This window comes from Bubalus bubalis, chromosome 14 (genome assembly GCF_019923935.1).
Source record: "Bubalus bubalis isolate 160015118507 breed Murrah chromosome 14, NDDB_SH_1, whole genome shotgun sequence".
NCBI lineage: Eukaryota > Metazoa > Chordata > Mammalia > Artiodactyla > Bovidae > Bubalus > Bubalus bubalis.
Window position 1 is genome coordinate 9,528,218 of NC_059170.1, and position 18,178 is coordinate 9,546,395.

The 18,178-nt window shown below is 43.7% G+C and overlaps 1 protein-coding gene across 3 annotated transcripts; it reads right to left on the reverse strand.

Moving 5' to 3' along the window:
• Positions 1-781: 781 nt before the first annotated feature.
• On the reverse strand, positions 782-17,647 carry LOC102413279 (trophoblast Kunitz domain protein 1). 3 transcript variants are annotated; one of them, XM_045162598.1, is made up of 15 exons: positions 17,523-17,647; positions 15,246-15,329; positions 14,100-14,171; positions 12,787-12,885; positions 12,208-12,291; positions 11,072-11,143; positions 9,765-9,863; positions 9,186-9,269; positions 7,998-8,069; positions 6,695-6,793; positions 6,121-6,204; positions 4,613-4,684; positions 3,324-3,422; positions 1,811-2,003; positions 782-1,365 (listed from the first exon to the last, which is right to left on the reverse strand). In XM_045162598.1, coding segments are annotated over exons 1-15 (1,308 nt in total). In that variant the 5' UTR covers positions 17,617-17,647; the 3' UTR covers positions 782-1,364. The 3 variants fall into 3 exon arrangements, with proteins under 3 accessions (XP_045018533.1, XP_044783534.2, XP_044783533.2); XM_044927599.2 differs by lacking the exons at positions 4,613-4,684; positions 6,121-6,204; positions 6,695-6,793; XM_044927598.2 differs by lacking the exons at positions 4,613-4,684; positions 6,121-6,204; positions 6,695-6,793 and having other exon boundaries at positions 1,811-2,006.
• Between the last annotated feature and the right edge of the window lie 531 nt (positions 17,648-18,178).

Here is an 18,178-nt window from a genome sequence, read left to right on the forward strand (position 1 = left end):
ATTTATACTAAAGAAAGCAAAGCTAGAGATGTTGAGAATTTGCCCAAGACTGGAAAGATATGAAAAACAGCACCGACACCCTGTGTGTTCTCATTCATTCAAATACTAATACTACTACCTGCAGAGGTCTCCATGACAAACTTTACTAGTCTGTGGTGAAACAGATACTGTCTGTTTCCAAAGTTGCCTTCATTCTAAATCTTCCCAGAAGCAGAGCAGGAAAGCATCATCAAAGTCCCTTTGCTTGGAAGAGTCGGATCTGCTATGTTAGGCACTGAATACAGCAGCTAAGTGCCATCTCTACACCTGCATTTCCTCCCTTGATGGATTCTTAGCATGATTAATGGAAAAACGTAGGCAAAATGCTAACACAGAGCCAGGGATACTAAACAGTAGTTGACCTTTCTTTACCTGAAGTATGAACCCTCCTCCCCACATGTGATCTCAGGGAATCAGATATCTTAGGTAAGTGGACAGCTGAGTCTCATACCCATTCTCCTTCTGAGAGTCAGGAGGACAATCTGCTCCCCAGTTTGAGATTAAAAGTAACAAGGAAAAGTTGTCAAGTTGATGTGAGTATCTCTCAGGGTTCTCTGTAGCTTGTGATGATATTAAGGAGTCGATGATGGTATAATGGGTTTGCTTCCTATACCCAATAGGGCACAGTCTCTGCAAAGGGGAATGGGAGGTGCCCACTGTCTGCAGAACAGTTAGGAGGACCACCATTTCCATGGACACTATTTGTTAAGGTTTGTAATTATAAACAACAGACTCCAGTCAGTTTAATTTTAAATATACATTTACTGAAATATAAACCATAGTGTTTGAAGCTACAGAAATGAAAATTGCAACATTATTGTGTGGAAAAGGGGCTTTTTTAAACCAAACTCTTCTCTCATTACTGATGTTGAGAACTGGATGCTGGAAATTCCACCTTGGACACCCACAAGGAGAGCAGTGATGGTGGGGACCTGGATGAAGGTGAAGATGCCTTGAGGACTGGGGTGAAAACAAAAATCCTGTGTTACACCGCAGACTCTGCAGTTACTCTGGTCATGAGGGATGTGCTTCTACATTCCTTCCTACTTTCTTCAAATAACTATAAACTGTCTCATTGGTGTCAGGAACTGGGTGAAGTGCTAGGGGTAAAGAGAAGACGTGCTCTCATGGGGCTGAGAACCAGCTGGATGAGACAGAATTAGACACGTTGACCAATGGAGGAAAGGAAAAGGCAGGCTCTCCTAAGGATGGTTGGGGAGGGAAGGACTGTGAGGAGACTGAAGAGGTTCAGACGCAGCCACAGCCCAGCCCTGCAGGGGTCCTCCTCGGACTTCAGAGTTCCTGAATCCACTGTTCGCATGTCCTCTGCAAAAAGAAAGGAGCTTGTTGACTGCCATCAGTATAGCCCCAGACCTAGACAATGGTCAACTTAATAGATCCCATATTTTCAAAAAACTATGGAACCACATTCCTGAATAATGAACAAGAAGGAAGTGAATTTTCCAAGACTATGTAGGGCACCCAGAAGCACTGCAGACCTGCCCTGCAAGGTGGCTGAGTCAGTGTCCCCAACTGAGAAAGAGGAGCATGTGATCAGGCTGAGATGACCACAAAGAGGCATCAGGGGTTGACCTTCTGCCATCCTCTCCCTGGAGAACTCACTCAGTGTGGTTTCACAGGACACTGCAGCCTCTTCTCCTGGCAGCAGCGAAGAGGAAGACACTGTGCAGGATGAATGGTGTGTGGCCCCCTGAGCTCAGCCCCTTTCCCCAGCCCTTCCCCTCCTCCTGTGCCCTGGCCCCTGTCTTACCACAGGGACCCTGCCTCTTGAGAGCAGGTCTTCATGCAGTCCTCTAACTTTTCGAAGTTGTTTCCATTCCCTTCACAGCCACCATACACAAACTGCTTGCAGAGGCCAGTCTGGGCGTTGTAGAAGTACCTGGTCATCACGGCATTGCAGCCGCCTGTTACTTTAGGCTCCAGGCAGAGGGCAGGCTTAGGAGCTGCTGGAAGGAGAGGGGCAATGGCTCAGTTATCAGGATGGTCATCAAGCTCCATACAAAGACAACAGCTAGAACCCCTAGTTCGTTTGCCATAGAGAATGTTAAGGTTGTGGAGGAATGCCAGATTGAAAAGACCATTTGAAAACCTCCTTTCTGGGATGGAATTATGAATGTTGCTAGGGGTGACATGATGTAGTAATCATGTACAAACGTATATCTCCTCATGCAGTCTTCTAAGGAAGTTTGGTATAATGCATTTGAATAGTCTTAAATCATCTGTGAGACTTCCGAGGTCATCCAGTGGTTAAGAATCTGGCTTCCAATACTGGTCTCATAGGTTCAATCCCCTCTCAGGAAACTATACTCTCCAATGCTGTAGACACTAAGGCAGCAGGGCATAAATTCTTTATATTCATGATTGTTAACCTGTTCAAAGAATCCATGTAACATATTTCCCCTCTTCAGATGAGGAAACTGCAGATAACTTTCCCCAGGAACAGAGCATACAGGTGGTAGAGTCAGGACAAATTGCTATGATGTCACAACCCATCTAATACAATACCTAATTCTACTAGGAATTCAGAAAATACAGTGCACTTGTAAGAGTATCTGGAGTCAGTCCTATGCTCATTACTTCCTTGTACCCAAGGTAACATAAGCCCCCAACCACGGGCCAGAGCGAGCCTGGGTTTCTCCTAACACAAATCTGTGATGTCTCTGCTGCTGCTGCTGCTGCTGCTAAGTTGCTTCAGTTGTGTCCGACTCTGTGTGACCCCAGAGACCACAGCCCACCAGGCTCTACCATCAACGAATTCCCCAACACCCACTGGGCGTCCCCTATTGAAATGACGTATGATTTGAAATTCAAGCAGTTAGTGCAGATCCCAAAGATTAAGCACTCATGACTGTCCCCAGTTTAGTGCCAGACACGTGGTCCCTACTTAATTTGGCTTGTGACCAAATGGATAAAATGGGGAAGTCCATGAACTCACCTTCATGTTCAATAACTGACAGTTACTTATGACCAAACCGAGGAAAGCACTTACTTGTTGTTCTCAGATAATATACATGAAGCATTCACAAACAGTGAAATGGAGGAGACATGTAGGGCAAAGGGGGTGTGGAGGTGTGCCGAGCCTCCATTTCTTTGTGAGAACTGCACCCTCACAATCGTATTCACCACCCAGAAAACTCTGAACTATGTATTTATGCACTGTCGAGGTTTCAAGAAATGGGCATATTTACTGAATTATCGGTCACAGGTGATTGATCTGAATCTGTGTGTCCTTCACTCTTCCCCGAGGTGCAGAAACTACAAACCTTTATTCTCCTCGTTGAATGCTGAGTATTCAATCTTGAGTGTTTGGTATTCCTCTAGTGTATGGTTATCGAACTGGATTCCAGAAATCATCACCTGACCTATGAAAGAGAGTACATTTCAAGAGTTTCAGGAGGCCTGCTTCATGAAACAGGAAATGGATCACACATGGACAAGATAGAAACAGTCAAAAGACAATAAGATAAAGGGCCTTGAGACTTTTGTAATATTGTCTCACCCTCATCCCACATCCTACCACACAAGGGCTTTGTTTCTGGTTTCCCTGCAGTTGCCCTCTTCCGTGGTTCAACGTCTTTTGATTAACTTTAATAATACAGGAATAAACATTATTTGATAAAGAAATATTTTTACTTGGCCAAAGCAAGTAGGTAGGTAGAGAAATTATTTCAGAGTAACACATTATGGTGGAGAATGAACAAATGGCAATGACAAGCAAACAAAGTCTTTCTCTTCATAGCTCGTCACCTATTTGAAGAACTCATGGAATGTTTCCCCTGTTCAGATGAGGAAAGTGCAGATGACGTGCCCCAGCATACAAGCATGTGGGTAGCCTAGTCAGGACAAGACACAGCCATGTCCCAACCCATTTGATACACTACTGATTGGCTGAGAACTCGAAAATACAGAGAACTGGTGAGATTTTCCAGGTCCAGGGTCTTATTTTCTCTATTCACCTCTCCCCAAGCCTTGCATGAGCCCTCAAATCACAGGAGAGGGTGGGTCTGGGATTATTCCTGACACCAAATACATGGTTTTCCAGCCAGCCATCCAAACCAGCAGCCAAGGGACAGACCACTGTCAATTGACTTCTGATACCATATCTGTGGAGTTAGTGACAATGCCACAGGTTGAGGTACCAAGACTGCCCTGACTTCAGATGCAGCCATGTGGGCTGGCCTTATCATGCTCTGACCAAGAGACTGAAAGTTGAACTTTCCATGACCCCAACTCCATGCCCAAAAACTCAATCGAACCAGCAACCAAACTCAGGAAACCTCTTACTCACTGTCCTCACTTTAAGGTACAGGATAAAATCAGAAACAGTGAAATGGAGGAGATCTTTAGGGCACAGGAAGAGTGGAGGTGAGCGGGGCTTCCATGCCCTCCTGAGCAAAACACCCTCCCCTCAGGACCATTTGCTCTCCCCTCACTATTTATGGATTTTTACTGAGGTTTCACTCAATAGGCATAAGTATTGAATTGTCAGCCAGTGGTGACTGATCTCAGTCTCAGTGCCCTCCCTCTCCCCAGAGGTGCAGAAAGTTCTAACCTTTAATTGCTTTATTGATTATTTCAGCCAATCCAGTTAGTATACTGGTTCCCTTTTTGACAATCTTGGTACCTATAAGAAAAGATTTCAAAATTTTCAGTAACATTGGACCATGAACTAGGACAAGTTTCAAATATGGAAAATAAAATCATAGGCAAAAGTGGACAAAGGAAAAGGTTTGGAAAATTTATTAATTTGTACTAGCCTTGGTCCAGGAGCCCAAGGAAGCAGGTAGAGAAATCTTTTCATGAATCTACCCTGGTGGAAAATGACCAAACTTGGCCATGAAATGAGAATAAGCTGTTTAGTTTTTTGATTGCTAAATTTTCAAAGAACTCATTTACCAGTGATCTACTGGAGGGATTGGGGGCAGGAGGAAAAGGGGACGACAGAGGATGAGATGGCTGGGTGGGATCACGGACTCAATGGACGTGAGTTTAAGTGAACTCTGGGAGTTGGTGATGGACAGGGAGGCCTGGCGTGCTGCAATTCATGGGGTCACAAAGAGTCGGACACTACTGAGCGACTGAACCGAACTGAACTGAACTGACTGTTCAGATGAGGGCTATAGATAACTTGCCTGAGGACTCATGGCATGAGGGTGATTCGGTCCAAACAAGACACTTCTTTCTCAAAACCCACTTGATACACTATCCTATTCAGGCAGGAACTCTGAACATATGGATAAATGCTGAGAGCTTCTGGGTGCAGTGTCCTACTTTCATTACTCCCCTGTCCCCAGGACTCACCTGAGCTCCCAAAGCACAGGGAGACTGAGTCTGGTTTTCCCTGACACCAAATCTGTGGTCTCTAGAAACAACATGCCATTTGCAGAAGGAAATGGTAACCCACTCCAGTATTCTTGCCTGGAGAATCCCAGGGACAGAAGAGCCTGGTGGGCTACCCTCTATGGGGTCACACAGAGTCTGACACAATGGAAGAGACTTAGCAGCAGCAGCAGAAACAACATGCAATTCCTCCAAATACCCACTGGGTGTCCAACAGGGCCACTTAACTCTGACAGCAAATCCAGGGAGTTAGTATAGACTGTGTAAATTGAGGGCTGAGAACGGTCCTCAGTTCAGACGCCAGCTGTGTTATCCCTAGTCACTCCTGATTTGACAAAGTGTCTAAAATTGGGAAGTTCCATCACCCTACTCCATGTTCAATAACTCAGTAAATCTGATGACCATACTGAAGATGACCACTCCATATGGATGTCACGCTATCATAAAGGATAAATCTAGGCACAGCGAAATGAGTGAGAGGTGCAGGGCAAAGTGGAAGTGGAGGTGTGGGGAGCCTCCATGCCCTAGAGAACACATCACCTCATCACATCCTCACATCACCACCATGTGTTACCACCCCAAACACTCTCTGAATATCCATATTAATGGATTCTTATAGAGGTTTCTTTAAATAGGCATTTCGATTGAATTCATAGGACAGTGGTGCCTGTTCTCAAATCAGTACCCTCTCCTCTCCCCAGAGCTGCAGAAAGTTCACACCTGTAGCCACACCGTCGATGATACTTGCAACCACATCTATTACTGAACGCTTCTCAGGTCCCCTCCTGTGGCTTGTTTCCACACCTATGAACAAAAGTAAATTCCAACAGCTTCAGGAAGCCTGGGACATGAACCAAGTAAGGATCAAATATGCAAATAAAATAGTAGTCAAAACTGGAGAAGGAAAGGAACAATTATGGATAATAAAATGATAGTCAAAAAGGGACATGGTCAAGGACATGAAAACTTTCCTAATAATGTCTTAGCTTTGGAATCAAGAGTCATTCTATAAGGGCTCTTTGCTACATTCCTGGCAGAACATCAACCCACGTTTTTCTAATTATTTTTCATGAAAGAGGAATTCTCATTATTTGACATCTAAATATTCTTTCTTGCCCAAAGTAAAAGGTTAAAGACATGCTTTTAGATTAACGCATCTTGGCAGAACATGCACAAAATTCACAATGAAATATTTATGCACCATTGAGGTCTCAAGAAATAGGCTTATTGATTGAATCGTTGGTCATTGATCAGAATTTCAGTGTCCTTTCCTCTTTCCTGAGAATCTACAAACCTGTATTATCCTCACTGAGTGTTGAGTATTCAATATTGAGTTTTGGCGATTCCTCTAGTGTATGGTTATCAAACTGTATTCTGGAAATCATCACCTGACCTATGAAAGAGAGTAAATTTCAAGAGTTTCAGGAGGCCTGGTCCATGAAACAGGAAAAGGATCAAACATGGATAAGAAAATGACAGTCAAAAGACAACAAGGAAAGGGGCCTGGAGACCTTCATTATATTGTATCAGCCTTGCTCCCACAGGCTACCCCACAAGGGCTGTTTTTCTTGTTTCACTGCTGTGCGCTGCTGCGTGATTCAACCTCTTTTTATTATTTTAGTAATATAGGAATAAACATTATTTGATAACGTAATATTTTAACTTGGCCAAAGCAAGTAGGTACATAGAGAAATTTTTTCAGATCAACACTTTGTGGTGAAAAATGGACAAATCTGGTTGTGACATGTGAATAAAGTCTTTCAGTTCATGACTCTTCATCTATTCAAAGAACTCATGGAACATGTTTCCCCTGTTCTGATGAGGAAACTGCAGATAACTTGCCCAGGATACAGGCCTGTGAGTCCTGGTCAGGACTAGATACTGCCATGTCACAACCCATTTGATATACTATTGATTGGCAAGGAACTCGAAAATACAGAAAATTAGAGAGAGTTTCCAGGTCCTGGGTCTCACTTTCTCTACTCACTTCTCCCCAGGCCTCACATGAGGCCTTAAATCACAGGGAGGGTGAGCCTGGGTTTTTCCTGAAACCAAATAATGTGGATTTTCCACCAACCATCCAGTGTCCAACAGCCAAGGGGCAGACGACTGTCAGTTAACATCTGATACCATATCTGTGGAGTTAGTGCCAATGCCACAGGTTGAGTTATCAAGACTGCTCTGACTTCAGATGCCAGCCATGTGGACTCATGTTATCATGTTTCTGACCAAGAGACTGAAACTTGAAATTTCCACGGCCCCAACTCCATGCTCAAAATGTCCGAACCAGGGACCAAACTCAGGAAACCTGTTATTCACTGTCCTCACATTAAGGTACAGCATAATCAGAATCAGTGAAATGGAGGAGATCTTTAGGGTATGGGAGGAGTGGAGGTAGGTGGAGCATCCATGCCCTCCTGAGCAGAACACCCTCACCTCAGGACCATTTGCTTCCCCCTCATAAGCTCTTTGAGCCAATATTTATGGATTTGTGCTGAGGTTTCACTTAACAGCCATAAGTACTGAATCGTCAGCCAGTGGTACTGATCTCAGTCTCAGTGCCCTCCCCTCTCCCCATAGGTGCAGAAAGTTCAAACCTCTAATTGCTTTATTGATTATTTCAGCCAATCCTGTTAGTATACTGGCTCCCTTTTTGACAATCTTGGTACCTATGAAAGAAAAGATTTCAAAATTTTCAACAATATTGGACCATGAACCAAGAGAAGTTTCAAATATGGAAAATAAAATCATAGGCAATAGTGGACAAAGGAAAAGGTTTGGAGAATTTGCTAATATTGTACCAGCCTTTGTCCCACGACCCCAAGGAAGCAGGTAGTGAAATCTTTTCATGAATCTCTCCATGTGGAAAATGACCAAACTTTGCCATGAAATGAAAAAAAATCTGTTTAGTTTTATGGCTGCTAAATTTCAAAAGACTCACTTAGCCTGATCTACTGTTCAGATGAGGACTATAGATGACTTGACTGAGGACACATGCCATGAGGGTGATAGGGTCCAAACAAGATATTTCCCTGCCAAAACCCAATTGATATACTATCCTCGTCTGTCAGGAACTCTGAACATATCGATAAATGCTGAGAGTTTCTGGGTGCAGTGTCCTACTTTCATTACTCCCCCAGGATTAATGAGTAACTTTCATTACTCCCCAGGATTCACCTGAGCTTCCCTGAGACTCACAGGGAGAGTGAGTCTGGGTTTCCCTGACACCAAATCTGTGGTGTCTCTAGAAACAACATGCAATTCCTCCAAACACCCACTGGGTGTCCAACAAGGCAATTTAATTCTGACAGCAAATCCATGGAGTTAGTATAGATTGTGTAAGATGAGGGCTCAGAACTGTCCTCAGCTCAGATACCAGCCATGTTATCCCGAGTCACCCCTGATTTGATAAAGTGTCTAAAACTGGGAAGTTCCATCACCCCACTCCACATTCAGTAACTCAGTAAATCTGATGACCATACTCAGGAAGACCACTTGAATCGGAGTGTCGCATTATCAAAAAGAATACATCCTGGCACAGCAAAATGAGTGAGAAGTTCAGGGCAAAGTGGAAGTTGAGGTGTGAGGAGCCTCCATGCCCTAGAGAGCACAGGATCCTCACATCACCACCATGTGTTACCACTCCAAACGCTCTCTGAATGCCCACATTCATGGATTCTTATAGAGGTTTCTTTAAATAGGCACTGTGATTGAATCATAGACCAGTGGTTCTTTTTCTCAATCTAGTGCCCTCTCCTCTCCCCAGAGTTGCAGAAAGTTCACACCTGTAGCCACACCATCGATGATACTTGTAACCACATCTATTACTGAACGCTTCTCAGGTCCCCTTCTATGGCTTGTCTCCACACCTATGAAAGACAGGAAATTCCAATAGTTTTAGGAAGCCTGGGACGTGAACCAACTAAGGATGAAATATGCACAAAAAATAGTAGTCTACTATGAACAAGGGAGGGTACAAATATGGATAATAAATAATAGTCAAATGGGGACATGGGAAAGGGCCTGGAAACTTTCCAAATAATGTCTCAGCTTTGGTATCAGGAGTCATCCTAGACAGGGCTCGTTCTTAAATCCCTCGCAAAATATTCAACCCAAATTTTCTAATTATTTTTCATGAAAAAAGAATCCTCATTATTTGACATCTAAATATTCTTTCTTACCCAAAGTAAGAGATTAAAGACATGTTTTTAGATTTACACGTCTTGGAGGAATATGGACAAAATTCACCATGAAATATTTATGCACTGTTGAGGTTTCAAGAATTAGGCTTATTGATTGAAGCATTGGTCATTGATCACAATCTCAGTGTCCTTCCCTCTTTCCCGAGTGCAGAATCTACAAACCTGTATTATCCTCACTGAGTGTTGAGTATTCAATATTGAGTTTTGGCAATTCCTCTCGTGTATGGTTATCAAACTGTATTCTGGAAATCATCACCTGACCTATGAAAGAGAATAAATTTCAAGAGTTTCAGGAGGCCTGGTCCATGAAACAGGAAAAGGATCAAACATGGATAAGAAAATGACAGTCAAAAGACAACAAGGGAAAGGGCCTGGAGACTTTCGTTATATTGTATCAGCCTTGCTCCCACAGGCCACCCCACAAGGGCTATGTTTCTTGTTTCCCTGCTTTGCGCTCCTGAGTGGTTCTCCATCTTTTTATTATTTTAGTAATACAGGAATAAACATTATATGATAATGAAACATTTTAACTTGGCCAAAGCAAGTAGGTAGGTAGAGAAATCTTTTTCAGATCAACACTTTGTGGTGGAAAATGGACAAATCTGGCCATGATTCATTAACAAAGACTTTCCATTCATAACTCTTAATCTATTCAAAGAACTCATGGAATATGTTTCCCCTGTTCTGATGAGGAACCTGCAGATGACTGGCCCAGGATACAGGCCTGTGTGTGGACTGGTCAGGACTAGATACTGCCATGTCACAACCCACCTGATACACTACTGATTGGCTCAGAACTTGAAAATACTGAAAACTGATGAGAGTTTCCAGACCAGGGTCTCACTTTCTCTACTCACCTCTCCCCAGGCCTCACGTGAGGCCTCAAATCACAGAGGAGGGTGAGCCTGGGTTTTTTCCTGAAAAAAATACGTGGATTTTCCACCAATTATCCAATTCCCAACAGTCAAGGGGCAGACCACTGTCACTTAACATCTGATACCATATCTGTGGAGTTAGTGCCGATGCCACAGGTTGAGTTCTCAAGACTGTTCTGACTTCAGATGCCAGCCATGTGGACTCGCATTATCATGTTTTGCCAAGTGACTGAAAGTGGCACTTTCTATGACCCCAATACCAAGCTCAAAAACTCAGTTGAACCAGTGACCAAACTAAGGAAACCTCTTACTCACTGTCCTTACATTAAGGTACAGGATAAAATCAGAAACAGTGAAATGGAGGAGAATTTTAGGGCACAGGAGGAGTGAAGATAGGTAGAGCATCCACGCCCTCCTGTGCAGAACACCCTCACCTCAGGACCATTTACTCCCGCCTCACAAACTCTCTGGCCAACATTTATGGATTTGTGCTGAGGTTTCACTCAACAGCCGTAAGTACTGAATCGTCAGCCAGTGGTACTGATCTCAGTCTCAGTGCCCTCCCCTCTCCCCATAGGTGCAGAAAGTTCAAACCTCTAATTGCTTTATTGATTATTTCAGCCAATCCTGTTAGTATACTGGCTCCCTTTTTGACAATCTTGGTACCTATGAAAGAAAAGATTTCAAAAATTTCAGTAATATTGGACCATGAACCAGGATAAGTTTCAAATATGGAAAATAAAATCATAGGCAACAGTGGACAAAGGAAAAGGCTTGCAGAATTTGCTAATATTGTACCAGCCTTCGTCCCAGGAGCCCAAGGAAGCAGGTAGAAAAAACTTTTCATGAATCTCTCCATGTGGAAAATGACCAAACTTTGCCATGAAATGAGAATAAACTGTTTAGTTTTATGACTGGTAAACGTTCAAACAACTCATTTAGCACTTCTTTACTGTTCAGATGAGGACTACAGATGACTAGCCTTAAGTCACAAGCAAGAGGGTGATATGGTCCAAACAAGATACTTCCCTGTCAAACCCACTGGATATACTATCCTTTTCTGCCAGGAACTCTGAAAATATCGATGAATGCTGAGAGGCTCTACTTTCATTACTCCCCTGTCCGCAGGACTCACCTGAGCTCCCAAAGCACAGGGAGAGTGAGTCTGGGTTTCCCTGACACCAAATCAGTAGTGTCTCTTAAAACAACATGCAATTCCTCCAAACACCCACTGGGTGCCCAAAGAGCAATTTAATTCTGACAGCAGGGAGTTAGTATAGATTGTGTAAGTTGAGGGCTCAGAACAGTCCTCAATTCAGATGCTAGCCGTGTTATCCCTAGTCACGCCTGATTTGACATGTGTCTAAAACTGGGAAGTTCCATTACCCCACTCCATGTTCAATAACTCAGTAATCTGATGACTATACTCAGGAAGACCACTCACAAAAGAATGTCATGTTTTCATCAAGGATGAATCTAGGCACAGAGAGATGAGAGAGTAGTGCAAGGCAAAGTGGAAGTTGAGGTGTGGGGAGGCTCCATGCCCTGGAGAACACAGGACCCTCACATCACCGCCGTGTGCTACCACCCAAAACGCTCCCTGAGTGCCCATATTAATGGATTCTTATTGGGGTTTCACTAAACAGGCATTTTGATTGAATCATTGGCCAGCGGTGCCTGTTCTCAATCTAATGCCCTCTCCTCTCCCCAGAGTTGCAGAAAGTTCACACCTGTAGCCACACCGTCGATGATACTTGTAACCACATCTATGACTGAACGCTTCTCAGGTCCCTTTCTATGACTTGTCTCCACACCTATGAACGACAGGAAATTCCAACCATTTCAGGAAGTCTGGGACATGAACCAAGTAAGGATCAAATATGCAAATAAAATAGTAGTCAACACTAGGCAAGGGAGGGAACAAACATGGATAATAAACAATAGTCAAAAGGGGACATGGGAAAGGGCCTGGAAACTTTCCTAATAATGTCTCAGTTTTGGTATCAGGAGTCATCCTATACAGGGCTCTTTCTTACATTCCCTCTAGAACATTCATCCCAGGTTTTTCTAATTAGTTTTCATGAAAGAATAATACTCATTACTTGACACCTAAATATTCTTTTCTGCCTAAAGTAAGTAGTTAAAAAATTATTTACATTAACACATCTTAGCGGAACATGTGCAAAATTCACCATGAAATATTTATGCACTGTTGAGGTTTTAAGAAATAAGCTTATTGATTGAATCATTGGTCATTGATCAGAACCTCAGAGCCCTTCCCTCTTCCCTGAGATGCAGAAGCTACAAACCTTTATTTTCCTCACTGAGTGTTGAGTATTCAATATTGAGTGTTGGCAATTCCTCTCGTGTATGGTTATCAAACTGTATTCTGGAAATCATCACCTGACCTATGAAAGAGAGTAAATTTCAAGAGTTTCAAGAGGCCTGGTCCATGAAACAGGAAAAGGATCAAACATGGATAAGAAAATGACAGTCAAAAGACAACAAGGGAAAGGGCCTGGAGACTTTCGTTATATTGTATCAGCCTTGCTCCCACAGGCTAACCCACAGGGACTGTGTTTCTTGCTTTCCAGGCAGTTGTCCTCCTCTGTGGTTCGATATCTTTGGATTACTCTCAATAATACAGGAATAAACATTATTTGATAAAGAAATATTTTTACTTGGCCAAAGCATGCAGGTAGAGAATTTTTTTCAGATCAACACTTTGTGGTAGAAAATGGACAAATCTGGTCATGAGACGTGAGTAAAGTCTTTCTGTTCATAACTCATCATCTGTTCTAAGAACTCATGTACATGCTTTCCCTGCTCAGATGAGGAAACTGCAGATGACTTGTGCCGGGACACAAGCATGTGGGTGGACTGGTCAGGATACAGTATTCTCATGTCACAACCCATTTGATACACTATTGATTGGCTAGGAACTCAACAATACAGAGAACTGGTGACAGTTTTCAGGTCCACGTGCTTACTTTCACTACTCATGTCTCCCCAAGCCTCACCTGAGACCACAAATCAAAAGAGAGCGTGAGTCTGGGTTTTGTCCTAATGCCAAATACGTGGTTTTTCCCCCAACCATCCAATTCCCAACACCCAACAGGCCTCTCACTGTCCATTGATTTCTGATACCGTATCTGTGGAGTCAGGGCCAATGCCACAGGTTGAGGTATCAAGGATGCCCTGACTTCAGAGGCCAGCCATGTGTTCTCGAGTTATCATGCTTCTGACCAAGTGACTGAAACTTGAAATTTCCCTCACTCCACCTCCATGCTCAAACACTCAATGGAACAAGCGACCAATCTCAGGAAAACTCTTAATCACTGTTCTCAAATTAATGTCCAGAAAAAAACTCAGAAATGGTGAAATGGAGGAGATCTTTAGGGCACAGGAGGAGTGGAGTTAGGCAGAGCATCTACGCCCTCCTGAGCAGAGCACTCTCACCTCAGGACCATTTGCTCCCCCTTCATAAGCTCTCTCAGCCAATATTTATGGATTTGTGCTGAGGTTTCACTCAACATGCATAAGTATTGAATCGTCAGCCAGTGGTACTGATCTCAGTCTCAGTGAGTGCCCTCCTCTCCCCATAGGTGCAGAAAGTTCAAACCTTTAATTGCTTTAGTGATTATTTCAGCCAATCCTGTTAGTATACCGGCTCCATTTTTGACAATCTTTGTACCTATGAAAGAAAAAATGTCAAATTTTCAGAAATATTGAACCATGAACCAGGACAAGTTTCAAATATGGAAAATAAAATTATAGGCAAAAGTGGACAAAGGAAAAGGCCAGGAGAATTTTAATATTGTGCCAGCCTTTGTCACATGAGCCCAAGGGAGCAGGTAGAGAAATCTTTTCATGAATATCCTCTGGTGGAAAATGACCAAAGGTGGTCATGAAATGTGAAAAGCTGTTTAGTTTTATGACTGGTAGATGTTCAAAGAAGTCATTTACCGCTTCTCTGCTGTTCAGATGAGGACTATAAATGACCTGACTGAGACATCATGAGGCTGATAGGGTCTGAACAAGATACTTCCCTGTCACAACACTTGATATACTATCCTCTTCTGCCTGGAACTCTGAACATATGGATAAATGCTGAGAGCCTCTGGGTTCAGTGTCCTACCTTCATTATTCCCCTGTCCGCAGGACTCACCTGAGCTCCCAAAGCACAGGGAGAGTGAGTCTGGGTTTCCAACACCAAACCTGTGATGTCTCTAGAAACAACATGCAATTCCTCCAAACACCCACTGGGTATCCAACAAGGCCATTTAATTCTGACAGCAAATCCAGGGAGTTAGTATAGACTGTGTAAATTGAGGGCTCAGAACAGTCCTCAGTTCAGATGCCAGCCATGTTATCCCGAGTCACCCCTGATTTGACAAAGTGTCTAAAACTGGGAAGTTTCATTGCCCCACTCCATGTTCAATAACTCAGTAAATCTGATGACCATACTGAGGATGACCACCCCACATGGATGTCACACTATCATAAAGGATAAACCTAGGCACAGCAAAATAAGTGAGATGTGCAGAGCAAAGTGGAAGTGGAGGTTTGGGGAGCCTCCACGCCCTAGAAAGCATAGGACCCTCACATCACATCATGTGTTACCACCCCAAATGCTCCTTGAAATGCATATTTATCGATTCTTATTGAGGTTTCACCAAACAGGCATTTTGATCGAATCATTGGCCATTGGTGCCTGTTCTCAATCTCAGTGCCCTCTCCTCTCCCCAGAGTTGCAAAAAGTTCACACCTGTAGCCACACCATCAATGATGCTTGTAACCACATCTATGACTGAACGCTTCTCAGGTCCCCTTCCATGGCTTGTCTCCACACCTATGAAAGACAGTAAATTCCAACAGTTTCAGGAAGTCTGGGACATGAACCAAGTAAGGATCAAATATGCAAATAAAATAGTAGTCCACACTGGACAAGGGAAGGGACAAATATGGATAATAAACAATACTCAGAAGGGAACGTGGGAAAGACCTGGACACTTTCCTAATACTGTCTCAGCTTTGGTCCCAGTGCTCAACCCACACAGGTCTGTTTCTTATACTCCCTGCAACACATTTATTCCAGGTCTTTCTGATTATTTTTCATGATAGATGAACACTCACTATTTGACACATAAATATTCTTTTTTGCACAAAATAAGTAGTAAAGGAAATTTTTTCAAATTTTTTTAGATTAACATATATTGGTGTACAATGTAGGAAATCAGCATGAAATGTGATTCACTTCCTCATACATATGAATGGTAATCTGTTTCAAAACCCATGTAACATGTATCTCCTGCTCTGATGAGAAAATTGCAGATGACTTGTTCCAGGACATGGCATGTGGGTGGCAGGGCCAGGACAAGATACTAGCATGTTACAACCCATTTGATACACTCCCTGATTCTCCCAGGAACTCTGGAAATACAGATAACTGAGATCAGTTTCTGGTTGCAATGTGTACTTTCATTGCTCTCCCTTTTTGGAGCATCACCTGAGCCCCAAATCACAGGGGTGAGTGATTCTGTGTTTTTCCCTGGCACCAAATATGTGGTGTCTCTACCAACAGCAACCAATTCCCCAAACATCCACTAGGTGTCCAACAAGTCCATTTACATCTGATGGGAATCAATGGAGCTACTGCAGATTCTGTAGGTTGAGGGCTCAAGAATATTCAGTTCAGATGCCAGCCATGAGACCCCATGTCAAGCATGCTTGTGACCAAATAATTAAAATGGGAGGCTTGCAGGTCCATAACCCCATCTTCAAATTCAACAACTCAATAGAACCAGTGACTGAACTTCGGAAAACCATTGCTTGCATTCCCAAAATAGAACTCGAGGCAGAAAAATGGAAGAGATGTGCAGGCAAAGAAGGAGGGAGCTGTGCCCAGCCTCTGTGTCCTAGTGAGCACAGCTTCATATCAGCTTCCTGTATTCATCAACCCACAAGCTCTCTGAGCCCAGTTCTTATGTATTTCTCCCAAGGGTTCACTAAGCAGGCATGTTGGCTGGAGTATCAGCCACTGTGATTGATCTCTCAGTTTCCTTCCTTCTCCTCAGAGGTGCTGGACTGGCAGTTGTTGAAAACTGTAAACAGTAAAGGCATGCTTGTGATTTTTTGGACACCAACCACATCTTGAGATTCCCTTGAGTTGCCTCTTCTGACTCATCTCATGACATCTAACGGCAGGAAACCCCAACAGTTTTAGGAGACCTAGGCCATTAACTAAGAGATGGTACAAATTTGAATCTTTTTATTACAATGCAGGGCTTTCCTGGTGGCTCAGCTTGTAAAGAAACCACCTGCAATGCAGGAGACATGATTTCTATATGTGTTGAGAAGATCCCCTGGAGAAGGCAAAGGGATCCCATCCCAGGATTCCAGCCTGGAGAATTCCATGGACTATACAGTTCATAGAATTGCAAATAGTTGGACCTGACTGAGCAACTTTCACTTTACTTACTTTTATTACTACACTATAGTGAGGTTCAGGGACATGACAGGGAACAGGAATAGAGAGTCTCCAAAAAGGGGACCCTGATCTGGTAGAGTTATATATGTACAAATTGTAATATATATATTCATGAGAGTCAATATATCAGTGGAGTTAAACCTTTGCAACTTTAGTCTTCCCTGATGGTCCAGTAGATAAGAATGCTCATGCTAAGGCAGGGGACATGAGTTCTGTCCCAGGTTGGGAAGATTCCACACTCTTTGCAGGAACTAAGAAGGTGAACTGCAACTTATGAGCCCAATTCCTAGAGCCCTTGCTCTGCAACAAAGAAGCCACTTCAACAAGAAGCCCACACACCGCAACCAGAGAATAGACTGCGGAACTAGAGAATATCCTTCCATAGGGAGGAAGACCAATGCTGTCAAAACCAAAGAAAAAACAGACAGTAATCCTGACCATGACAGGAGAAATCCAGAGATGGTTGGAAATACCACTCCACACCTGCCCTGCCCCCTTCCATGGACGTCTATCATTTTCCCAGAAGCTGTAGAAGAGAGGTGAGGCTGGACCTACCTTCATCCTGGATATGGTGTATATTCAGCGGGGTGCTGTCCACCAGGATAACCAGGAGGAAGAGAAGGGCTGTGGAGAGACAGAGGCATCTCATCTTGGTGGCCTTGCAGGAGGGCTCCTGAGGATGCTGGGGATGTACTGAGCTTTAATATCCTGGCTGAGGGGTGGGATCAGGTGATGAGGAGGGGAGTGGGCAAGGGGAGGAGTTGGGTCAGTCCTGTTTATTGCGTAATCTCCCTACCTAACCATGCCTCCTGCTTCTGTCTGCAGGGCTCAAAAGCCCAGTAAAGAACACTTCTCATTGATGCCTGTGGGTCTCATGTAAACACAGATTGTGATCAGAGAGATGGAGTTTGTCCTATATGGACAGTCAGGGAGCATCCCAGCCCCTACAGCAGCGCCTGGCATGTGATGAATGATAAGTAGGTGGATGAGGGCAGATCAGAGGACAGACCAGTGACCAGCAGTGTGGTAACCAGGCCCTCCATTTCAGCCAGCTGCAGGTGTCGTCTCCTCTGGACCTCGATGTCCTGACCCCCCCCCAGATGACAGGTGTGACACAGGCACCTTCCCACAGCCATTGCCACAGCTTCTCCGGTGGGTGCACACGTGCACCTTACCAGACGTTGCTCCAGGAAGGGACTTAGCTGGTGAAG